The sequence below is a fragment of the Morone saxatilis genome, unplaced genomic scaffold (assembly GCF_004916995.1).
Source record: "Morone saxatilis isolate NCDOM2014 unplaced genomic scaffold, NCSU_SB_2.0 Contig12, whole genome shotgun sequence".
Classification (NCBI taxonomy): domain Eukaryota; kingdom Metazoa; phylum Chordata; class Actinopteri; family Moronidae; genus Morone; species Morone saxatilis.
This window is the reverse complement of record NW_023339674.1, coordinates 2,180,179-2,202,312: the sequence shown is the minus strand read 5'-3', so window position 1 is coordinate 2,202,312 and position 22,134 is coordinate 2,180,179. Positions and strand designations below refer to the sequence as shown.

At 41.7% G+C, this 22,134-nt stretch overlaps 1 protein-coding gene across 1 annotated transcript in view; it reads right to left on the bottom strand.

Moving 5' to 3' along the window:
- The window catches only part of LOC118322228 (tensin-3-like), a 43,677-nt gene that overhangs the window by 10,359 nt on the left and 11,184 nt on the right, over window positions 1-22,134 (bottom strand). The window contains exons 12-15 of the mRNA XM_035653854.1: window positions 19,820-20,725; window positions 13,069-13,199; window positions 11,196-11,304; window positions 11,044-11,115 (exon numbers count right to left, since the gene is read on the bottom strand). Of these exons, the coding sequence (XP_035509747.1) occupies window positions 11,044-11,115; window positions 11,196-11,304; window positions 13,069-13,199; window positions 19,820-20,725 (1,218 nt within the window). The remainder of the gene's footprint in view (window positions 1-11,043; window positions 11,116-11,195; window positions 11,305-13,068; window positions 13,200-19,819; window positions 20,726-22,134) is intronic.

The following is a 22,134-nucleotide window of genomic DNA, read 5'->3' as shown; positions in this document are numbered from 1 at the left end:
AACCGGGAGAAGCTGACTGCAATGACGGCAATGGTGGTGAAGACAACAACTCCCATGATCCCACACTGCTTCACAATGTCATCAGACTTTGACTTTTGTTGTTGTTTTGATGTGAGAGGCCTCCCAGCAGGAAAAAGTAACATAATTACATCAACAAAATATTATCAAGTAAAAGATAACATTTTCCTTTCCCTTCCAAAATAAGAGCGCTCACCACTACGCCACACTTTCAATCAAAAAGTCCTTTTTTACATTTAGCTTAATAGAGAAAGAGAATAATATACACACATACATATACAGACTCGTGACAAACTTTATTTGTGAAATATTTTGAGTGTATTCCGCCTTTTAGTTTTTTCAACAGTGTGTTTTCTGTCCATTGTTTTCTCCTCACTTGTGCAGCGCTGAGCGAGCACAAAGCCTCCTCAGTTTGGGCCGAACCGTGCAAAAACCAATTCCAGATGGCACAGACTCATGTGGGCACGACTGCCAACCTCCACCAGCCAATAGCCCAATAACACACACACACACACACTTTTCCTGATCACAGAGAGTGACGGTTATACGGCTCAGACTGAAAATGTGTGCATACCTTCATGCTTGGTACGCAGATAATCCCATTAATCAATAAAACCACAGCAAGGTTATCTGGAGCTAATATTTCTCTTCATGTTTTCCACCTCAGACCACCGTTGCATAAGCAGGGTGGTATGAAAACATAAAGCAGACATAATCAATGCAGAAAAATACACAGCTGTCACACAGCTCCTGTGTTGTGTTGCGACAAAGAAACGATTCTCCTCGTCTTTCTTTAGTTTCTTCCACTCACGCGTTCAAACATTTACTCTCCGAGCAGCATCGCAGTGGACAGAAGGGGAGAGCCTACACACATGCATAAACACAATGATGCACACAGAGTTATGCAGGACAACAGTGGGTTTGCAGACTCCCTGCTGACCACAGGAATGTGAATCAGTATGCACACACACACACACACACATACACACACAAACTGAGGATGACAGGTCTGAGGGTATGTGTCCTTTACAGCTGTTCACAGCGATCACAGGCTGCAGCTTCTCAGGGAGATGAAGGGAAGAGGGAGTGAAAGAGCAGGAGAAGAAGAATGAGGAGGAAGACACTTGCTGTGATCCTGAGGCCCACTGAAAGTCCATATTACTGACAATCATTAGATTTTTTAAATTGATTCAGGGTAAAATATAGCTTCTACTGATGCTTTTATAATCCATTCCGTTAAATGTAAATAAAATGCTGAGGGAAGTTTAATCTAGAGTTGAAATTGCATGTGTAATTGGATGATTGATCAAGATTATGTGCACACACTGTATACATACAATATAGATGAACATATCTGAGACCAGGGGTACAAGTCCGGGTACCAAAACTTCCAGGACAACTTAACAGGAAGTTAAGTGCCAATATTTGAGGAAGAAGTGTCAAAACTTAATGTGTGTAAAGCTGGTGCAGAGTTGAGTTAACTGAGTTTGGCGCTGGGTAGGTAGTGTACAGGCTTAAAAGCTCAGTTTGTGACAACCCTCCCTCACATAACAGGTAGTTATTTGATCTTTTGATAATAAAAATATTAATTAGATCTTTAAGAATTATTGAGTGATTTCAGGCGGAGGACATGCGGATCTCTCCTTGGTATCACTTGGCGCTGCATCAGAATGCGATCGGTCATCTACCCCGGCCCTCCCTTCCTCAGTAAAAATCAATCAACCTCAGACCCCGCTGTGCTTTCCCTCCTCCTCCTATTCAGAAGCGCTCCAAGTGTCTGAGCTGAGCATTTTTCTGCATAGGCGACAAACTGGTGGGCGGTCGTCTGTAAATCAAATTCCACTGCTCTTTCTGGGTGTTCGGATGGACGGCTTTATCGACTCAGTGAAGTGGCAGAGGAGAGGAAGCAGAGGAGTGAAGAATAGCAACACTACAAACAAGTGGAGGGAGAGAAACAGGGTGAAGGGTAACTGCAAACAAGGCAGTGTTTAAAGGAAAGGTTATGGGAGAGAATACTGTCAACACAGAGGACGTGTTTATTGGTGTCTGAAGCATTCTGATAGTGAGTTGATGACTTTGTAAACCGCAGTCAGAGATACTGTTGATTTTGAGATACGTACTGGCCATGTGATGGTACTCGGTTACACTTTCCTCAAGCTCAAAATGAATATCAATGTTTTTCATGTATAAAAGAAGTCTGAACTGCAGAAATGTCCCAGATATTTGATCATGTTTTGAAGACGAAGTGAAATTCCTCAGACTTTACCCATCTGGGGAAGTGATCATGGGCCATAAGTAGTTCTCCTGGTGGGTTCATACATGTCGGTAGTTATAACATGCCACTGTGCATGCAGGAAGCAACTATGGAAAGTTCTTTCCATAGGCTTCACTCTGCGGACAGAAATATGATACACAAAGTTTGTTTTTGTTTTCATGACTCTTTATATGACCCTCACGAGCGATCATCAAAGTCTGAAACTGCCAAGATTTGTGTGAAAAGTAAAAATTTTCAGGCATCCAGGTTACATTTCCATAACTTTAACTTTAAATATAGTCACTGAAATGCTGCTGTAAAAACATCTAAATGTAACCCCAATGTCTTTAAATCTAAACTAATTTGGCCCAGTGTATAGTCAATGTATATCTTTATTAGTGAACTAAGCTAAGATTATGCTTTTTAGTTGCTAATATTCTTCTCCATTAGAATATAGTTTGTTGTAGTTTACGATAGGTGATAATAAAGCAGTTTTAGGACACGTGGTGAAAAAATTACTTTTTTTGGACAACATGGTGCTAAAAATATATGGAGAAGTCATAGGAAGTTGGGATCAGTTCTGACCGTGTTATGCAAAATGACTGATTTCACAGCAGGTTTTCCTTAAAAAAAAAACTGGATGCATGTTGCAATGTTTTTAGGCATTTTCTTTACAAATTTGTGGAAAAGTTGTAGTGAATTCATAAGGATTGGTTGAATTTGCGTTAATTGTTGCGATTCCAACTTCCAGGAGGGACTGAGTAATGTTTGCGATGTATGACTTTGACGTGAGTTTGGATGACCTGTTGTGACGCTTTAATATTTCTATTAACCCTTGTTCAAGTTTCCCTGCCTCAGAAATAACAAGAAGTAAGGAATAAATTAAGTAAGATGAACAGAAGTTGGGATGAATTAAAGAAAATAATTTTAAATCGTAATTCAGTCTGGTTATCTGGGCACCACAGCATAGTCAACACAGTCCCGTGGGCACTTTTAAAGTATAATAGGGCAGGTATCAAATCAAAAAGCACTTTGAGTGGTCGGAAGACTAGAAAGGCACTATACAAGTACAGGTCCATTTACCATCCATTACCATCATTGTGCTGATTCTACTGTTTACCTCACCGGTTTGGAGGTAGAGTTGTAAAATTGTGCCCAGCTGTGTCTGGCATCTCATGAAGGTGCCCTCTGCCCATTTTTCTTCTTCAAACTCCATTTTCCTCTTACAGAGAACACGTCCCATCGTCCAGATCCAACACATGTTGTTTTATACTCGATACCAGACACCATTACATCATCACATGTAGGACCATCGATGTTCTGGTACGTCTCACACTGGCTGGGCTTGTGACACCACAGACCGCTCGTTGATTTATGCTCTGAGGAACACAATCCCTGTTTCCTTCGTTCCATTTTGGTCCCCGCACCCTGAACTGGCCTTCTGTCCACTGTGTTGTCAACATTTTCCGTCCTTGTGGCTTACATTTTCTGCTGCTTTGCCCTTCATTTCCTGCAGTCTTGTGAAAGCCAGAATGTATCTCACACAGCAGCCGTCTGTACAGTGTCTCCCAACAATGCTCGTCAATAACTTTGTCTTTCAAACTCACATGTGGAAGCTAATGTCTTCAACCTGCTTTCCACCCTGGCCAAATATTACTGTTGTGTTCAGGGGGCTGCACATGTTTCATAATCATCGTTATTGTCTCAGGTTTGTGTTCTGAGGTCATTTCTTGTTCTTTTCCATTTCTCCATACTCAGACTGTTTCTGTTCACCTGTTCAGTTTGGAGGGGCAAGAATCTGTCATATTCACTCTTGATAACATCCAAAAAGCTACTTATCTCAGCTGCATTTGTTTAGACCTGCAATAGTACTGCATCAAAACACAGCCTCCTCGTTCACTGCAGTAAGACCGCTGGCTCTCTCGACTCTCGCCACAGTGCTATCCTGGTTCCAGACAAATCGACGCCCTCGTCCCTCATTTATTCAGAAATTCAAATAGGTCTGGTGTTGTGCCCCCTAAAATCAGAGCTTCAGATCAGAGCAAAACTTGTATTTCATTATCGATTAGTCTCCCAGTCATTGCAGAAATGACCAGTCTATAATTTCCCAATGAATTCCTGGAAAAGTTTCCTGGAAAGACCTTTGTAGCATGTTACCAATTACTGTCTAAGGGAACAGGAATTTTACTGAAACATCTGCTCTGTTTAAACCCAAGGAAATATTGATTCATCTTTTTTTTCTGTTGCAACCTCACAAGAATGAAGACAACCAATCAGAGCCGAGAAAGATGGAAAGACACTTTGGGTTGGTGGCTTTTAGATAACTGATCGAGGAGTCTCATTTCCAGCGTCCATATTTGACGACCTGGGCTCTGATTGGTTGTTTTCGTTCAGATTCTTACAAATGCCATTAGGAGCAAGAGGAGGAGCCAGAGGAAGCAGATTTTTTCACAGATATAGTGAACGTTTCAGCAAATATGACAGTTATGTTTAAAAAAGTTACCTACTACAGCTTTAATTGGAATGAATCACCAGAAAATGAATTGAACACAGTGTTTATCTTTTGTTTACCTATCAAATGTATTTTTCCAAGAACTTCTCTGGAAATCATTGGGAAAATAGCCGAGTGTTACCCAACCTGCTGCGGTCCGAGGTGTTGCAGCACATTCTGACAAATGAGAAGCTGGAACTCGAGGATGTGTGACAGTTAGTTTAGTTTGATAAATGACTTGAATGATTAATGGATTATCATAATAGCTGCTGATCATGTGGCGTTCTGTTGTTTCTGCTCCAGTTGTGTTTGCTCTCTGCAAAACCACGTGTCTCCTGTAGGGCATATTTAACACACAAGTGTAAAGGTTGAGGAATTTCAAGCAGCATCGAGCACAAATTCACTTTCAATACGTGAGGAAAATCTGACTTCCAAAGTTCTTTTTGTATGAAACCACTACACAAGTTTGAAACTAGTCAACTTGTGGCTCAGCAAGATGTTGTTTTATCGTGACATCTCTGAAAGCACCCCAACAAAAAACCCAAATCTTCAAAGACTTTTCGGTTGAGCTCGGGTCAGTAGTGCAGAAAAAAAAGGGGGAAACGGCCTCCCTCGGTTAACCACAAATACATCAGACTTCCAAGACTGCACGATGGAGGCCATTTAACAGGATGAGATCATGAAAGCAGCAGTGGAACAAACCATCTCATCATCCCACCAAGAGCGAGATGTCAGAGGGGCTGCAGATGCTGCTGTTCACAACACAAGAGAAGTCTTTTCATGCACAAAAAGACGCAGAGATGATGTTAGGACAGGATGGGACAGGACGGGGGGGTGTTTGGAAAAGGTATCAGAAATTCCAGAAGCTGTTTGCAAATACCAGCAGCCTGGAGGAGAGAGGGGAAGTGTTTCTGTGCATGTGTGCCCTCCTTAAAATTTCCCAGGAGGGACAGAGGCAGAGATAACGCAGTATAAATAAAAGAAAGAATGAGCAAAAAACAGAGGAAAGAGGAGGAGAAATACTGGAGAATGAAAGGAGAAAAGAAAAAAGATGCTAAAGGTCATGAACTGCTTAGAAAGATGGAGATGGAAATGGAGGTTTTTACACACACACACACACACAAATCATTCTCTCTGTCAAGCTTTCTGACACGTGTGTGCATGCTTGTACATACCGAGAGACGCGGTCATGATGTGACACTCTGAAGTATCCCGTTATTTGTCGGTTTCCTGCTTACACCACACTTTAGGATCACTCCTTCACCTTCCTGCTTCAAAGTCTCTATCTCTCTCTCGCTCTGTTGGTATGTTCTCTCCTTCCTCCCCAGCCTGAATGAAACTCTCCCAATTACCAGAACCTCCTCTGCTTCTCTCTTTCACTCCACTCTCTTGCTAAAAAGCAATCTGAGCCCGACTCGCCGGAGCTTTCTTTCTTTCTTTTTTCTTTTTTTTTCAGGGGCTGGATCGTTGCGCTGCCATGCCCAATTCCTTTCGTCCCCGAGATGGAAAATTAAGCTCCCCGTTTGTTCCTGGCTTGTTGTGACACCCGCTCGACTTCTGGGTTTGTATGGAGGGAGGGACAAGAGGTAGAGAATTTCTCCCCCCACCCCTCCACTCCCCTCCATGCATGTCTACATACCCTCCCTCCTCTTCCTCTCACTGACCACTGAGCATTGTTCACTGCTGGGCCACTGCGAGCACTTTCACCCAATCAGAATGGATTCCAGTGGGGTCAGAGGTCGTATGTGGCCTTTCATGGAGCAGAAAGAGGGGGTGGGTGGTGGTGAAGTGGTGGTGGTGGTGGTAGTGGTGGGGGGGTTGATCTGGGGGTTTCCATGGCCTCTCTGTCAGGGCATGTGTGTCCACTCCCACCATCTGCTCGCCACAAACACAAGAGACAAAGGCATGCAGACACACACTGATCGTGTCTCCTGCCATGTGTCTAATCTTAGCATGTCATAAATAACACCATAAAGCTCCTGATTGAATTATGTTGAGTTTACTTTTGTTTCAGTGGAGGCATGTGCTGCATGCCCTATTTTAACCTCCGTGTCACAGGAAATGAGCTGGAATGGACATCAGCTCAGTCCATCAGTGTCGCTCATTTATCAGTTTGAATGAATGTCTAACTTTTACTCATTAAAGTGTGAAAACTCTATGTTCTATGTAGTTGAGTCATTTTATTCAGGTAACGCTGCGTTTCACTGTTCGCCTGTCACCTATGGCTGTTCCATATGAAGTTGGAGCTGGTTAGCGTAGCTTAGCATAAAGACTGGAAATAGGGGGAAACAACTAGCCTGGCCCACGTTATATCTTGATTGTTTGATGAGTAAAACTGAAGCATAGGTGCATTTTGTTACCTTTTAAACAGAGCCATATTCATTATTATTGATTTTCATGCCTTTATTTACTGATTAATTGATTGATTAATGTTATGTATTTATCAGATTGTAATCTATAAATAGATTCACTTATAACTCACATTGAAAGTATTTGTCTTATTGATGAAAAAAACCCAGTTTATGGATCATTGTTGAAATGACAGGCCAGTTTTCTAGAATAAATAATTTGAAATAGCATTTAACTGGATCAAAAAACATTAACTGAGAATGAATTGATGCAGCTTTCACTCAGTTGGATCACTTTTGACAGAAGAAGTGTTTGTAATTAGACTCTCTCTGCTCAAAACCTGAAAATCAACAACGGCACTCGAAACTCGTTCATCTTTAACAACAAATTCAATCATCTGAAGGAGAAGGAGAGGTCCCCTCCATTACTTTCTCCTGACCTTTGACCCCTGAGGTTCAGACAGTCAAGTGTCTGAACGGACCATCTGCCTTTGCTAAACCTCAGCTCATAACAACATCTGCATTCCTTTGGCTGAAACCTGCTTCCGCTGGCGGAGACCTTCTGTATATATCGCTGTTTATTTTGATTTGGCCACAAGTACACAAAGGAAATGTTATTGCATAACGTTTCAGAGCTGCGTGTTGCCGTCACGAGGAAATGAAAGTGCACAGAGACAGTCAGAGTTCATCTTTGGGTTCATCCATGGCAAAACGATGTGATGTTTGCCAAGGCTAAAGTATGGGGAAGACGTAAGGAATGTCATCAATCTGTTGCCAGGAGCTGAAATCTTTATATAACATTATGTATGAACATTACATTATATTTATTTAGCTGTATAATTTAGTTGATTTGCATATTCTGGTTTCCTGATCAAGACCACAGAGACTTCAAGCTAACAACAGGGTGGTTTCTCAAATGTCACCCAACAGCCCCAAAACATTCAGTGCATGTGACATATCAGTGTTTATTTTAAGTGGAGAGGCTGTGTGGGTCCAAAGTTGTATTTATGTGTAGGAATACAGGAGTTTATGGTTAGTGCCACATAAAAAGGCTGATGGTGAAAATATTCTTAATATAGTGTACTCTTTAACCAATATTAATTTGTATTTAGATGGGCTGAAATAAATGTTTCTGCTTTTTTTGCTGCCCCCAAGTGGACATTAGTGTTTTTACTATGTACAACAACACTGAACAGGTGAGTTATGTAAAGATTCACACCCTGTATAGTTATAGACAGAGACCAGACTGTAAACACGTTTATTTCTGCTGTAAAGTTGAACATTTTAATACGGGGCCTTGGAGATGGAAATCATTTCATTTGTTAGCTGCTTGGTTGTAGCCGAGCAGTCCCCCGTTAGCTGTTTCCCCCTGCTTACAGTCTTCACGCCTAGCTAGGCTAACATTAAATGCTATCTATGTCCTCGCTCTGCACTTTGCACACAGACACATCAATCTTTTTATATTACTTTTTAAGCACGAAAGCAAACCAAAAGGTCAGGCTGGTCCGTTAAAGTTCATGTTTTTATAATTTCAATGTCAATAAATTAGACTAGAAATCTAATTAAAACGACATTTGTTTGAAAAGAGAAATATATAATCTAGACTTATGAGATTTAAACTTAAATGTTTTTGACGTTTTTTAACCTCAAATCACCAAATCAAACGCTGGACCAGCACACATAAGAGACCAGAGTTCCCAGTGTGATTGGCCTGCAGATAACACAGTGGCTCAGCTGTAGGGTTCACATGGCTGACTGAGTGAACTGCTGTTGTTTTGGAGCTGTCTGCTGCTGCCCGCTGTAATAACTCCCCACATTACAGTAGCCTCGGGTCAAACTGTGATTACAGTAATGACTCCAAACATTAAATCAAAATAATTTAAATTGGGGAATCTGACTGTTCTTTCCCGACGTGGCCAATTGTTTCCCAGACTGTCGTCTGCCTTTAACGTGGGAAACAGGAAACTCTCGTCTGTCCCCCAAAATGGGAGCGAGCAACAGATATTCTGTGTCCTTTGTTAATTCTTTTGTCCATCAAGCTGAGAGAGAGAGAATCAGGTGTTTTTCTAAACACAAATGATAATTACTCTTTCGTTGGCTCCTTTTCCATCCTGCCACCGCCGCTCTGTTCTGACAAACATGTTTACAATAAACAGGCAGACCTTTAAAAGAATGAACTGATCTGTCTGCAGCACAGCAAAATGCCAATCGTAAATATTACTTGGGTTTTGTTAACAATATGAGGATAGCAATAAGCTGAGGTCACGATATCGTCTGATTCATCTGCAGTGGAAGAAAAACTGTATGAAGGGTGCGACTCATAACTGTGAACTGATAATAAACAGACATTGTTGCCATTAAATTATAATTTATTTGATTAAAAACAGAAACAATAGATCCAAACACATATTTGAGGTACACGCAGTAAAATCACTTAATTTGTACTCTATTTGCAACTTGCTGTGTAACAATACGTTGTTTCTGTTGTTTAACTTATTCATACTTACTGATTTTGATTTGTTTTATATCATTACTATGAGTTGTATCAGTATTGTTTTTCCTATTTTGAGATTGCTTTTATAAATCATGGATTTTATTCTGTTTTATCTGCATTTGAAAGTCAACCAATGTTGTGGTTTTCCGTGTCTTGTGCACACAATCAGTCTCAAACCCAAACAACGCCTGCATTTGAATTATATCAGCTTAATCTCTAGAGCCTCTGAGACAGACGGAGGCCAGTTTGACGACTGAGGTGATTTTTCCAGATGGACTTGAAGAAGAAGAGAGAAGCTTACTGTCGCCAACGGTAATGTTACATGCCATTAGCTAGTTAACTTGTGCAGCTAACATTAGCTGACCGGCTGCCAGGAGCCAAAGTATCAGAACCTGTGGTCATTACCGGTCTGGCCAGTCCAACAGGGTCAGCTAATGGGTTCACTATAGCTGCTTGTAAGTCCCTCCTTTGCTGCCTCTTTCTACAGGAAATCCGTAAATATGTGGAAGCAAATAGAACTCTGATTTCCGTTTGATGTGGACTCCAAAGCATTTATTGGTGGACAAGTGGTTTAATGAGTTTCTAAATATATTTCGGTCCTTTCTGTTTTGTTCTGAAAACTCAAGAATTCAAACTGGACACAGCAGCTGTTCATCCTAAAGCAACGAGAAACGTTCAGCTTCCAAGCATCCTTGGGAGTATTCGATGAGTTTCAGTCTGAGGATATTTATCAGTGCTAGCATACTTTCGTTTTTTATCAGTAAACTACTTCTCGTAAATATGATTCACACGGTCACATCATCTCTGTTTCCTCTGAGGAAAAAGCACAACCGGTCACTACAACAGGAACTCTACAGCCACTAACATCAGATATGAGTCGCAGCCACCTTTTGGACACTACAGTAAATTCCTTCTGCAGCTGTGTGGTACATATCTTCTCAGGCAGGATGTCCCAGCAACAAAAGACCCTCCCCTCTCCTCCCGTCCCCTCCCAGAACAGGACGTGAGTGGACATCCTGCCAGCAGTAGTCTCTTCCTCTGTTACCGTTGGCTATTATTAGCGGACAGCCAGTATCAGCTGTCCTGCATAGGCCTGAAAAGAGAGGATATCCCAGTCCACTTTATCAGCTCCCACAACCGCTTTTTACCTCAAACCTAAAAATAATAAACACAAAAGTCCAGAAACGAGCCATCTGTCTGCTTCTAGCCAGACGAGACTTACCAAAAACAGAGCCATGCCCACGTATCCAGCCAATAGCAACAGAGCACAGGCCAGGTGTGTGTATGTGTGTGTGTTTTTGGTATATTATGCCAGGAGGACATTCCAGCTGGCTCATCAACCCTGTCCGGCAGCAATCACACACAAACACACATATATACAGTATATATATATATATATACAGGCATATGGTCACACACACTCTTGGGGAAAGTTTACCTTGTGTCCAGTTGTGTTGGTCCCACTGCCCGCCTTTCCTGAGCTGGGAAAACTCTGCTGGGAAATGTTTCACTGAGAAGAGAAAACAGACACTGATAAGCTTCCGAAATGCAGACCCATCCAGTGACGTCCATTTTGAGATTATCTCTTACCGTAGGGCGTTGGAGGAGACACCGGGAAGGCCGGAGTGGGCGGGACGATGTTGGAGTTTTCTGTGTGTCCTTGAAAGTCCACACTGTTGGTTTTGTAAAGATGGCCGTGCTTTAAAAACGAACAGAATAAAATAAGTAAGAAAAAGTCAGTGACATTTCTAAGTCTTATGGGGCAACAAGCCCACACACACACACACACCAGCAGACATCAGTCTTGTGATCTGTGTGTGGCTACAGCCTGTGTTTTGCTGTAAACAGTCAGGGCCATTCATGCCACCCAGCCATAAGAATGAGTGCAAGAAACCTCAACCTCTTTAAAAACAGAAAAGAGAGACAAAGGGAGGGAGGGAAGGAGGGAGAGAGGGAGGAAAGATACAGAGTTACATAACAACAATCTCAACAGAGATCCTTTTAACTCTGTGTTATCTTTTTCTTTACAGGGTTCCCGCTCTTTTTAAGAAATCATTCCCCAGGAACTTTCCAGGACATTTTGCAGGAGTTACAGCACTCATATAATTTCCCAGTAGGCCTAGCATTGGCACAATTAACCCCAGTGTTATTCCTCCTTCATGAATCGTCTCAGGTTCGTTAGAGATCGGTGGTTCAGTGTTTTCGGGACAATCCACTTTTTCCGTTGAGGTCTCTGGCGGCGAAGTTACTATAGTTTACTACACTTTTCCTCTAACTGTCCTACCGACAGTCAAGTCTGAAAATACGCACCCAGGTTTATGGAGGTGATCTGAATGAGGGGCTCAAATACAATTTAAAAATTCCAGGATGACATTGATTACTTTCAGCATATGGGATCATTTTAATTCATTTCCAGGTGTTTCCATGACTGGAAAACTAGTCTCTAAAATGTCCAGGATTTCCAGGGTTAGGGCATTAAAACCCTGCTTTAATGTAATTCTAACCCTAACCCTGATCAGGGCTGTTGTCAAGACCTTTTAAATCTAGTCTGACATAAGGGAACCCACTCAGTTTCGAGCTAGAGTCTGAATGAGCGCTGAGTCCGATTCAAGACTGACGTTAAACAAGCTCGAGACCAAACAAATAATTGAAATACAGTCACACAATATTGGCCAACAAATTGAAATGCTGTTAAAAAAGTTGCTTTAGTTGCTAAAATTGTTAGAAATGAAATATTCCTGAGCAAAATATCAAGAGTTACTTGCAGACTCTTTCATTTTAAATAGCCATGTGGCTAACATTAATGCACTTGTGGCAGAAGAGGTGAAAGGACTGTCGGTCAACTTTATTAATTGATTTTGGTGAAACTGGATGGTGAAAATTTTTTTTGGTTTTCCCTCTGATGTCCTCCAGCTGCTCTGCCTCAAACTCTCTGTGATTTCCAGAGTTTCAGACCGATAACTGCTACTTATTGTAGATTTAAGATTCAGGAGGTTTATTGTCATATGCACAGAAAGAAACACAGTGGTTTATACTGTACAATGAAAATATTACTTTGCCCAACTCCCTTTAGAGAACAGTACAATAATAAGACAAATAACACAAGACAAATATAAAAATAGAATAAAATTAAAATATAACTTAAAGTGCAGAACAGTGTACAGTAAACTTGAGTTTAATAAAGTGCTCTGTGCCTCAAAGTTCAGGTCCCAAGTGACATTTACATCACAGTGGGAGTGATAGAGTGTGGGGGAGGGCACTATGGGCTGTATTGTTTAAGAAGCTGCCGTTAGCTAAAAAATTTACCAAAACTCATACGAAGCATCATAAAACTGAAGGGAGCTGCTGATAATCCTCTGTGGTTCATCACTACGAGCTCCTGTCATGTAAAAAGTGATTATAAATTTAAATTAAACAGCTTTTATGGGTGAAGGTCGACTGTACGGGGAGAAACTGTGTTTACCTGAGTTTGTGAGAAGGAGGGACTGTAGAGCGGGGAGCCCCTGAAGCTCTGAGCACTGCCCCCTCTCCATCCTGGACTATCGAGACCAGCGTAGTCCACCACATCGCTGACCTGCTTCTGCTGTCTCCAACCTGATCAGGACCAGACAGATAAACAAGAAGGGTAAGGGTGGGAGGCAAAAAAGGGAGAGGCAGCCAGACAGTCAGACAGATTATGATCTGAAATATAATCAACCAAAGAATCAAACTCACATGTTCCTCTGTGAAAGGAAACATCCACAAACAGTTACGTCTACTCCTGTTATTATTGAGGCTTACGACCAGAGGCCAACTTGCCAATAAAAGGTGATGACAGTGCTGCATGTTTTGCGTGTTTGTGTCTGACAAAAGCGGCTATCAGCGTGTTCATCAGCAGTGCGGAGCTCCTGTCATCAGGGCTGAGACTGTGTGACTAAGCAAGACTTCACTGTGACCAGATGGTGGAAACATCTGCTGGAACAAACAGTTGTTTTCAGATGCGAGCGGATCATCAGCAAAGAAAGAGAGACTTAATTTGACAACCGCACATTTCAGTTTGATCCAGGTTTTAAAAAAGATAAAATTGATAAGCAAGGTTTTGGAGTTCTATTGTATTCAGCTTTAATGGATCAGTATCTTAACGTCAGACGATAAATAACAAGAAATGACTTCACTTTTGTCTACTAGAAGTTTATTTTTTAACCTCAAAATGTGGCACTTATTACAGCTTGTTCACAATTGATTGATATCATTTAAGGAATCCTTGTCAGAAATGTTTGACTATGTTCCTGTTCATGTTAAAAAATTTATATTGGCTGATGTGTTGTTTAAATTAGGGGTGCACAAACATTTTACCTTGGAGGAACAAAACTGAAATGTAATGGTGGGCCACGGGCCAAACGCAAACACCTCTTGTATTGTATTGTATTGTATTGTATTGATAAGATGTAAAATGGTACTAAGAGCCCAGGTTCCCTTTTAATTGACTGTCTTCCTGCGTAAAGTATCACTTAACCCGCTGTGCTCAGATTCAGAAAAGTAATTAATAATTATACTGTTAGTTAATTTAACTATAAAAATGGTTGAAACTGAATACATCAACATTTTTAAAGAGCACAAACTACATTTTTTAGGTTAAAAGGTACAAATAAAAATGACAAAATCTTGAACATTTAGTTTAATTTAGTTAGTTTCTTACCTGCCAGTTTAATATTCATGACAACCCGCTTTTGTCAAACAGTAATTTACACTAAATCCACTTTTTCAGTTATTAAATTATACATACATGTACATACAGGTCATGTTATTTTACATTGACTCTGTTCACCCATAGACAACCAAGTAATGCTTTTCTTTAGACCAGAATGTGTCATTGTACTCAATGCCCCCCAATGTACATTCTCTCATGAGCAAAGCATGTAAAAACATAAATCTGTGCGCATGTTGGGATAAATCCCCCTATTCTATCATTTTTCACTGCCTCTGCCAAATAACGTTCGCTACCGGTTCAAGCAAGCACAGCTCTGGATCTCTGCCTTGGCTGTCAGGGAAGGTGCAGACTTTAAATTATGTTTTCTGAGACTTTTCTCTCTCTAGGGCTGTCTGACTTTTTTGGAAATTCAAACCTGGTTAATTTGTGGTCTCAGCGTTGAGGTTCCTCTAGTTCAAATCAGGTAGAATTTACTTTATTCTACATAAAATTCATCTTCTATGAAGTGAAAGTGTTGGTTGCATGTACAGTTAACATCGCCGTGAATGTATTGATCAGCCTCAACAACAAATTTGATCATTAATAGGCTGTATGCATGTAGATACAACTGTCTACACCATTACCATTGGATCTCTCGGAGAATTCGGTTCACAGCTACGGAAAAATTAAGATTTGACAGCCAAAAGAAGTCTGCTTCGCATCTGGTAACACTTAGGTACCAAAATATAATAAAACATTTCCAGGTCAATGTAGGTTATTTCCATGATAATTGGTAATTTTAATACATTTACAGGCGTTTCCATAACTGGAAAACTAGTCTCTAATTTTCCAGGTTTTTCCAGGATGCGTGGGAATCCTGTCTTTACGTCGTATTTCCCGTGTAGTGTAACACAGTTGTACTGTAGGTTTTTTGCAATTTTATTTTCAAATTCATTCAAACAAATATCGTGTAATTTATTCAAACTCGATTTTTTGAAAAAGTGACACCAAAAACACACCAGAGTTTCACCGTATATGGGACCACACTCAGTTGTGTATATCACCTATAAACAGAAGTGTGGGACATTGTGAGCTCAGCTTTCACTGTGAGCATCCATCATCTCCAAAAAGCACATGAAAAGGCCGAGCTAGTCCAACTGAAACTAATCCAGTTACTCTGCCACACCAGAGGGCCTGCTGAGGGTGCTTCCACAGACAGTGCCGATGATCACTTGATACCCACTGTATTTTTGAAGGAGGGTGGTAGCGGGGTGGGGGGGGTGCTATTCTCTTTTTGAAGACTTGCAATTCAAAGATCCTGAGAGGGAGGAGGAGGGCATGATGCAAACACACTGGGGAAGCAAAGTGTTGTGTCAAACTTCAAAAGCATTCCTGATCGCTTACAAATTCCTGCCTCAAAACATCGCCTCGAAAAACACACGTTACAAACAGACACTTCTGCACACACACACACACACAGTAACTAAGCGGTGAAATATTACTGTTACCGCTTCAAATATGCCCTTGGGGGAAATATCAGCCTTCTGACAAACTCGCTGACCTGCATACATACATACATACAAACACACATTTCCTGTGCTCAGATCAGGAGAAGAACCACAAGACCTCTCGCTGACCTGACGAAAACACAGGGTCAGAGGTTAAATGTCAGCAGTAATGTAACCCTGTGTGGCACACACCCATAACCAGAGCAGAGACCTTGACAGACATGATTCAGGAGCTGTCATGGGCGTTCTGTTGGGAGCTCCGACGTGAACCGCCGGGCCACACCGAGGTTAGCTTTGATGGAAGCAGCTGCTCTGTATGCAAAGAGCTGGGAAGTGATGACACCACTCGTACACTTACAACCCGTACGGTCCTCAAACGTAAAATAAAATCGGGGTGGAGGTCGCAGCAGAAATGCGCCTCTTCCTGCAGGCTGCGCCCCAGTGGAGGTAATTAATCTTTCAACACTGAGACACATGGGTCAGGAAAGGAGGCACTATCGAAGTGATGTGTTCAGGTTCAAGCTTTAAAGTAGAGAGAAAGTTAATCACCAATTAGTTTGATACTCCAATAATCGTTGAAGTTATCTTTCAAACTAAAATATAAAAGATTTTCTGGTTCCAGTTAACTTAAATGTAACAATTATTTGTTAATTATCTGCTTTTCTTTGTCAAATATGATTGTAAATGAAGATTCTTTGGGTTTTGAACTGTTGGTTGGACAAAAGAAGCAATTTAAAGACGTCACTTTAAGAGGTCAGCAGCTGTTTTTTCCTTCTTTCCAAAGATGTCTTTGGAGCTGCCACGCCTGTAACAGTACATCTCCTTTTGATAGGCCCCTTACACAGACCCAACAATTCTCCCCATTAGCAAGCACTTGGCGACAGTGGCAGGGAAAAACTTCCATTTAAGAGAGGGAACACAGCTCTAGATGGACGGCTGTCGACCTGAACCGGTTAGGGAGCTCATTGTTGGAGTTAACAAAGCAAATTTTAAAATCTATGTGTGCATGATGCCAATTTGCAGTGATACAGAGGCTATTGTGTAGAGTGGAAGCAGACATTTCCCAATTTCACCAGATCTGCTCCCAGAGCACAAAGGTATGAACCACAAAACTTAACCAGCTGCAATCTCTGCCTGGCCATCAAACCCTTTGTGCCCAGGTTAAAAGACTTGGTTAAGCAATAAAGGTGTGAAAGATGGAAGATTAGATATCTGACTGTCTGTCATAATCAAAGTAATAAGGAGTTTCCTCCAGCTAGCCGTTCCAAAGAGCAAACCGTTTTTTACCTTTATCAAAATACACATAATAATAAGTGGGAGACAAAGCTCTTTGTTCCACCTGTACTGCTAGGCTATAAACTGTAGGCTGAACTGGTGATAGTCTTCAACTTTTATCACAAGTGAACTTTGACATTAGCGTAGCTTTCGGTTTATTGTCCAGGCAGACATTGCAGGAGATAGATGGGCCTGTATCATTCTGAAAATCTACAACTATTGTAAATCTGCTGTGTTGTTTTTTTTTTACTTCCACAAGTCTGTTAAATTTCATTGTGAATTAGTCCAGCGGGCTCCCTATGAGTGCTGCTGTTGATGGAGAAGATGTATCTGGGCTGCAAATTTCTGGATAAATTGATTTTTGATGAATGATCTGGATTTGTGTTACAGTTCTGTACAGTATTCCCCACACAGCATTATCAGAGCAGCTCAGATTTCCACAAATCCACTAAATATTAATATTATTTGAAGAATCTAACCAATGTGGAGCCAGTGCATGTGGGGCTTCTCTTCGCGTCACCATCAGGCACCAGCTGTTCTGGGGGTGGCTTGAATACTTTTATAAGAGATGTTCCAATTTTTTCCTTCATTCCTGATACTGCTTCCGATACCTAAACTTTGCATATGGCCTGATATCGAGCATCGATTCGATAGAAGTACGCAGTGCTGCAGTTAACTAGACCAGACCAGGACTAGTCGAGACCAAATGAGAGAGACAGAGTCAAGACTGAGACAGAAAGTAAAGAATGCTTTTGACATCACCAATGAGATTAGTTTTGGCAGCCAACAAGTGTTCTAGATGGATTTTGAATTAAAACGATTTCTGCTCGCTGCTCAAGCTCACTTTAATGTTAAAATACAATTTTTGCTGGACTTGGTTGAGACCAACTAGAATCTTATCTGTTGTTGTTTAATCAGAAGTTACACATTGGATCTAAATCTGCTGAAGCTTTGAGCTCTTTCCTGTTATCGGCTGATGAGAAACTTATTGCCAATATCCCCGTTTAACAGCGTTTCACAGTGTCAGACATCCTCGACTGAATCTTTGCTGATAAGATGTAACTCATTTAATCCCATTCAGCTGCTCAAAACTGTAAATTCTGTAATAATGTCACTGGATCACTTCATCCTGACTCAGATTGGATTAATTGTCTTCGCACATATTTTTTACTTATGTAACCTTTTTCTTCCAGCTCAGTATATTTCCATTCAAATAAGACAGACTGGAGGGTAAACACATCATTGTGTGGGGACCAGAGGTTTTGATTTTTATACTGGAAATATCCACTACCTGTTTAACCAAATGCTTCCACCCTTTCAGCAAACACCACGCGCACTAACAAACACACCTTCTGTAACAAACGCAGATGTATTCCTCTCTCAGGTGGAGCTTTCCACAATCACGCAGCGCTTCGTTCCTTCAGTCTGGGTTATAAATGCTTCTCTGTGTGTGCAGGCTGAACTGGGCTCCACAATATAACAAGTTCAACCTACACGCTTCATCTGCCCGCCAGCTTGTTGGCACACGTGTATTTCCTTTAGCGTGGCATTTCAGCCAGTCATAATGTGACAGTGGACTGTTTTGTGTCTCTCTACAAGTGGAGTTGTGGAAAGGTTCTGTTATAATTAACAAGGCTAAAGGGTCAGTTTACCCAAAATACATACATTTGTAATCATAGTGGTATTTAGCAAAGCAGAAAATGTTGGTTTTAGAGGCTGAGGTTTTGTATTATCGGCCTCTTAAACATCTGCATCCTGAATCCACGGCCATGCTAGCGCCTCTGTGGCTCTGTGTTTGAGCTAAATGCTAATGTCAGCATTCTGACATGGTCACAGTAACGTTAATATGCTGAGGTTTAGCAGTTACGTTTACTATGTTGACTATTCCAGTTCATCACATTAGCATGCTAACATTTACTAGTTAGTATTAGCCCAGGGATTAGCAACCTTTATTATCAAAAGAGACATTTTTGGAGGGCTTTGAGATTTAAATGCTAATTTCTCACCACAGATTAAATATACCGGTAAGGCAGCAGTAGCAGCATCGGTGGTCAAAGGAAACAAATCTGTCCATGCACTATTAAATTCTCTATTTTCCTCTGAGACTTTTCCTTTTTTGATTTGGTATACATAGCTAGCCTAGCTAGGGAGACTCAAGACTAGTAGCCACAGCTATTGAGGTTCGGTCAGGATGTAACGTATGATGCAGGTTTTAATTTAAGATATTTTTATATAAATATATATTTTCATATATTCAGTGTGTATATAATAATATCTTACAACTGAATGTAAGAATCACTTTAGTCCTACTACAATGACAAATAAAAATGGTAAAAAATAACCGTTAATGATTTACATATCATTTTGTTAAAGTCACAGGGAGCCACTTGAGAGGAAATAAAGAGCTGCAGGTTGGCTACCCCAAACTCACTCCAAGTCAGCAGGCTTCATCCTCTGAGGAACACGAAGGTCAGTAGAAAATTTCACAGCAATCTATCAATAATTGACCACAGTGGTCCAACGACCAGCCTCGCCTTCCTTAAAACACGCAACAGCAATGTGTGCAATGTGACTCTTGAACAATTCCACCTGTGTGTATTTAGTAACTTCTAGTGGTGAAGTTGTAGATTGCAAACAACTGAATACAGCTCAGCCTTCTAAGAGTGTAGGAGAAACTACAGTGGCCACAAACTTGGAAAAAACGGGCATAAGAAGAAGATTAACTTTATGAAGCCCCAATGGGGAATTTGAATTGGTCTTACTTGACTGATTGGTATTTCCCTTGTGGCTGAGGCCGTTGGTGTGGAGGGAGGCAGAGCGGCTCAAGGGGGCGCAGCGGGTAGGAACAGGAACAAAGGTGGGATCCAAATCCAAAATCAGCTGGTTCAGCTGCTCTATGGACTCGTCAATGTCTGTGTTTAACGACGCCAAATCTTCTTCTTGGCAAGACGAAGCAAGCGTAGTACTGACTGACTGACCGTTGTGCATGCCGTCATCGTCCACTGGTCCTCGCTGCACCGCCTCCCTGCTGCTCATTCCTCGAAGTGGCGTGTCAGGAGCAACTAAAGGTGGTGGCTTCTCTTTTCTCACCCTCTTCAACCTCGCTCCCCCATCCACGTCAAGGTAGTCGTCCGTGACGACCTCAACCATCTGCTGCTGCTGTACCCAGGAGCGTGTGGAGTACTCAGTTTGAGTTCCAGGCAGGTTCTCCGAGGAGAGGGAGCAGATGCTGCTGGAGCTTGGCATGTCTAGACCCGAAGCTGCTACTTCATCGTCGTCATCTAGTATATCAGTTTCCCTCTCGCTGGATGAAGCCTCTCCGTTGATGGTAAGTCCCAACCCAGATTCATCTCCAGCCACCTCCCCCTCCCCTCCGCTGGCGGCAAGCTCAGTCATGACCTCCAGAAGAGGCTGAGCAATCTCAAAGTCCACCCCAGCGACCAGCTTCCCTGCCAGGGTACTCTTGTCCCCTGCAGCTCCTCTCTTGTGTCCGGCTCCCGCGCGCCCCTGTGAGGCGACGGACAGACCCGAATCGCTGCTGGCGGATGGAGCTCGGTCACTGCAGCTGGGGCTGCTGGTGGTCAGGGAGAACAAGGCTCCTTCCTCACTGCTCTTCTTCCTCACTCTGGAATACAAACCATTTCCAGGGTGCAGGACCAGAGGTGGAGCTGTGAAGACAACATCCCTGTGGTCAGTGAAAGGTTTATATGTGAAAACAGATAGAAACATGGCCTATTGAACCAAGGGCATAGGTTTGATGAAATCAGAGTTCTTCGCAGAGGCTTATGGCAGAACCTTGGAGGCAAAAACACGGTGGAAAAAGTTTCACAATCACAAAGCAGTGACCTCATGGTTACACTTGAAGGTGATGTAGAGGAGCACACCAACATTTTTTATTTTTTATTAACTCCTGTTTTCTCTAGAAAGTTCAACTTTCTAACAAACTAGAAATCTCAGCTTTGTATTGCAGATATTCGTGTTACGTGTGACCCTCTACCTGCAGCACTACTGTATCTGATTCACTAAGACAGACACCTACACACACACATGCAACACCTGTTGGAACAGAGCCATCCCTCCAGACACACTCCATGTAGATAACACAGAGCCTCTTTGTGCGAGCTGGTGGATGCATACGTGTGTCACGCAAAGGACGTGTCTGTCACAGCGCTGAGGTCAGATAGAGCTGATTACACACTCTCTCACACACACACAAACACACATCTGTTATACTTTAACTGTCTGCAGCAACAAGAGTCTGACAGCAAGTTAGTTAGTTAGACAGAAAATAAATCTGCAACTATTCTGATAATGATTTTAACTGTTTAAGTCATTGTCAAGCAAGATGTGAAACTTTCCCTTATTTGAGCTTCATTATTGAAATAAGTGCTGCTTTATTGGTCCTATATGTTAGTAAACTGAATATATTTGGCTTTTCAGACATTTTGTGGACCAAATCATTAGACTTTATCGTGTTATAATAAATAGAGCAAGTTGTTTTCTGATAAAGCTTGTTAGATTCAGATGAGATAAGACTGCCTCGTACAGTGACTGCAACAATACATACAGTGCATGCATACCAGAGCTGTATGAGCACAGCCTCTTAAGTCCAGAGAGGCAATAAAACTCAAATACCAGACATGCATGGTAAAACCTCACAGCTGGTGTATAAGGTCTCTCACACACAGATGCACAGAGCGTTCACAAACTGATAAACACGCAGTGTAACTTTCACAAATACTGTAAAACAAAACAAAAAACCTGCAGATTGAACAGAACTTGCAATAAAAAGACACACAAACTAGCATAAAAAAAAAAAAGCTGCTTACTGCTTCACCGGAACTCAGGAGCAAAACTTTCACTGTTCACACTGCAGGCTAGAAACAGGATGGAAACGCTTGCTGAAGGAGTCAGAGAAAGAGGAAAAGAGAAACAGATGACAAGCTGAAAAGAGAAGAGGGGCAAGGACGAGGGCAGAATGAAAAGGATGAGGGGAAAGAGGGAAAGGGAGGCTTAAAAGATTCAGACCCAGCTTGAGTTGAAGTCTGTCCTCTTGCTGTCGTCCTCTCTGTCTCTC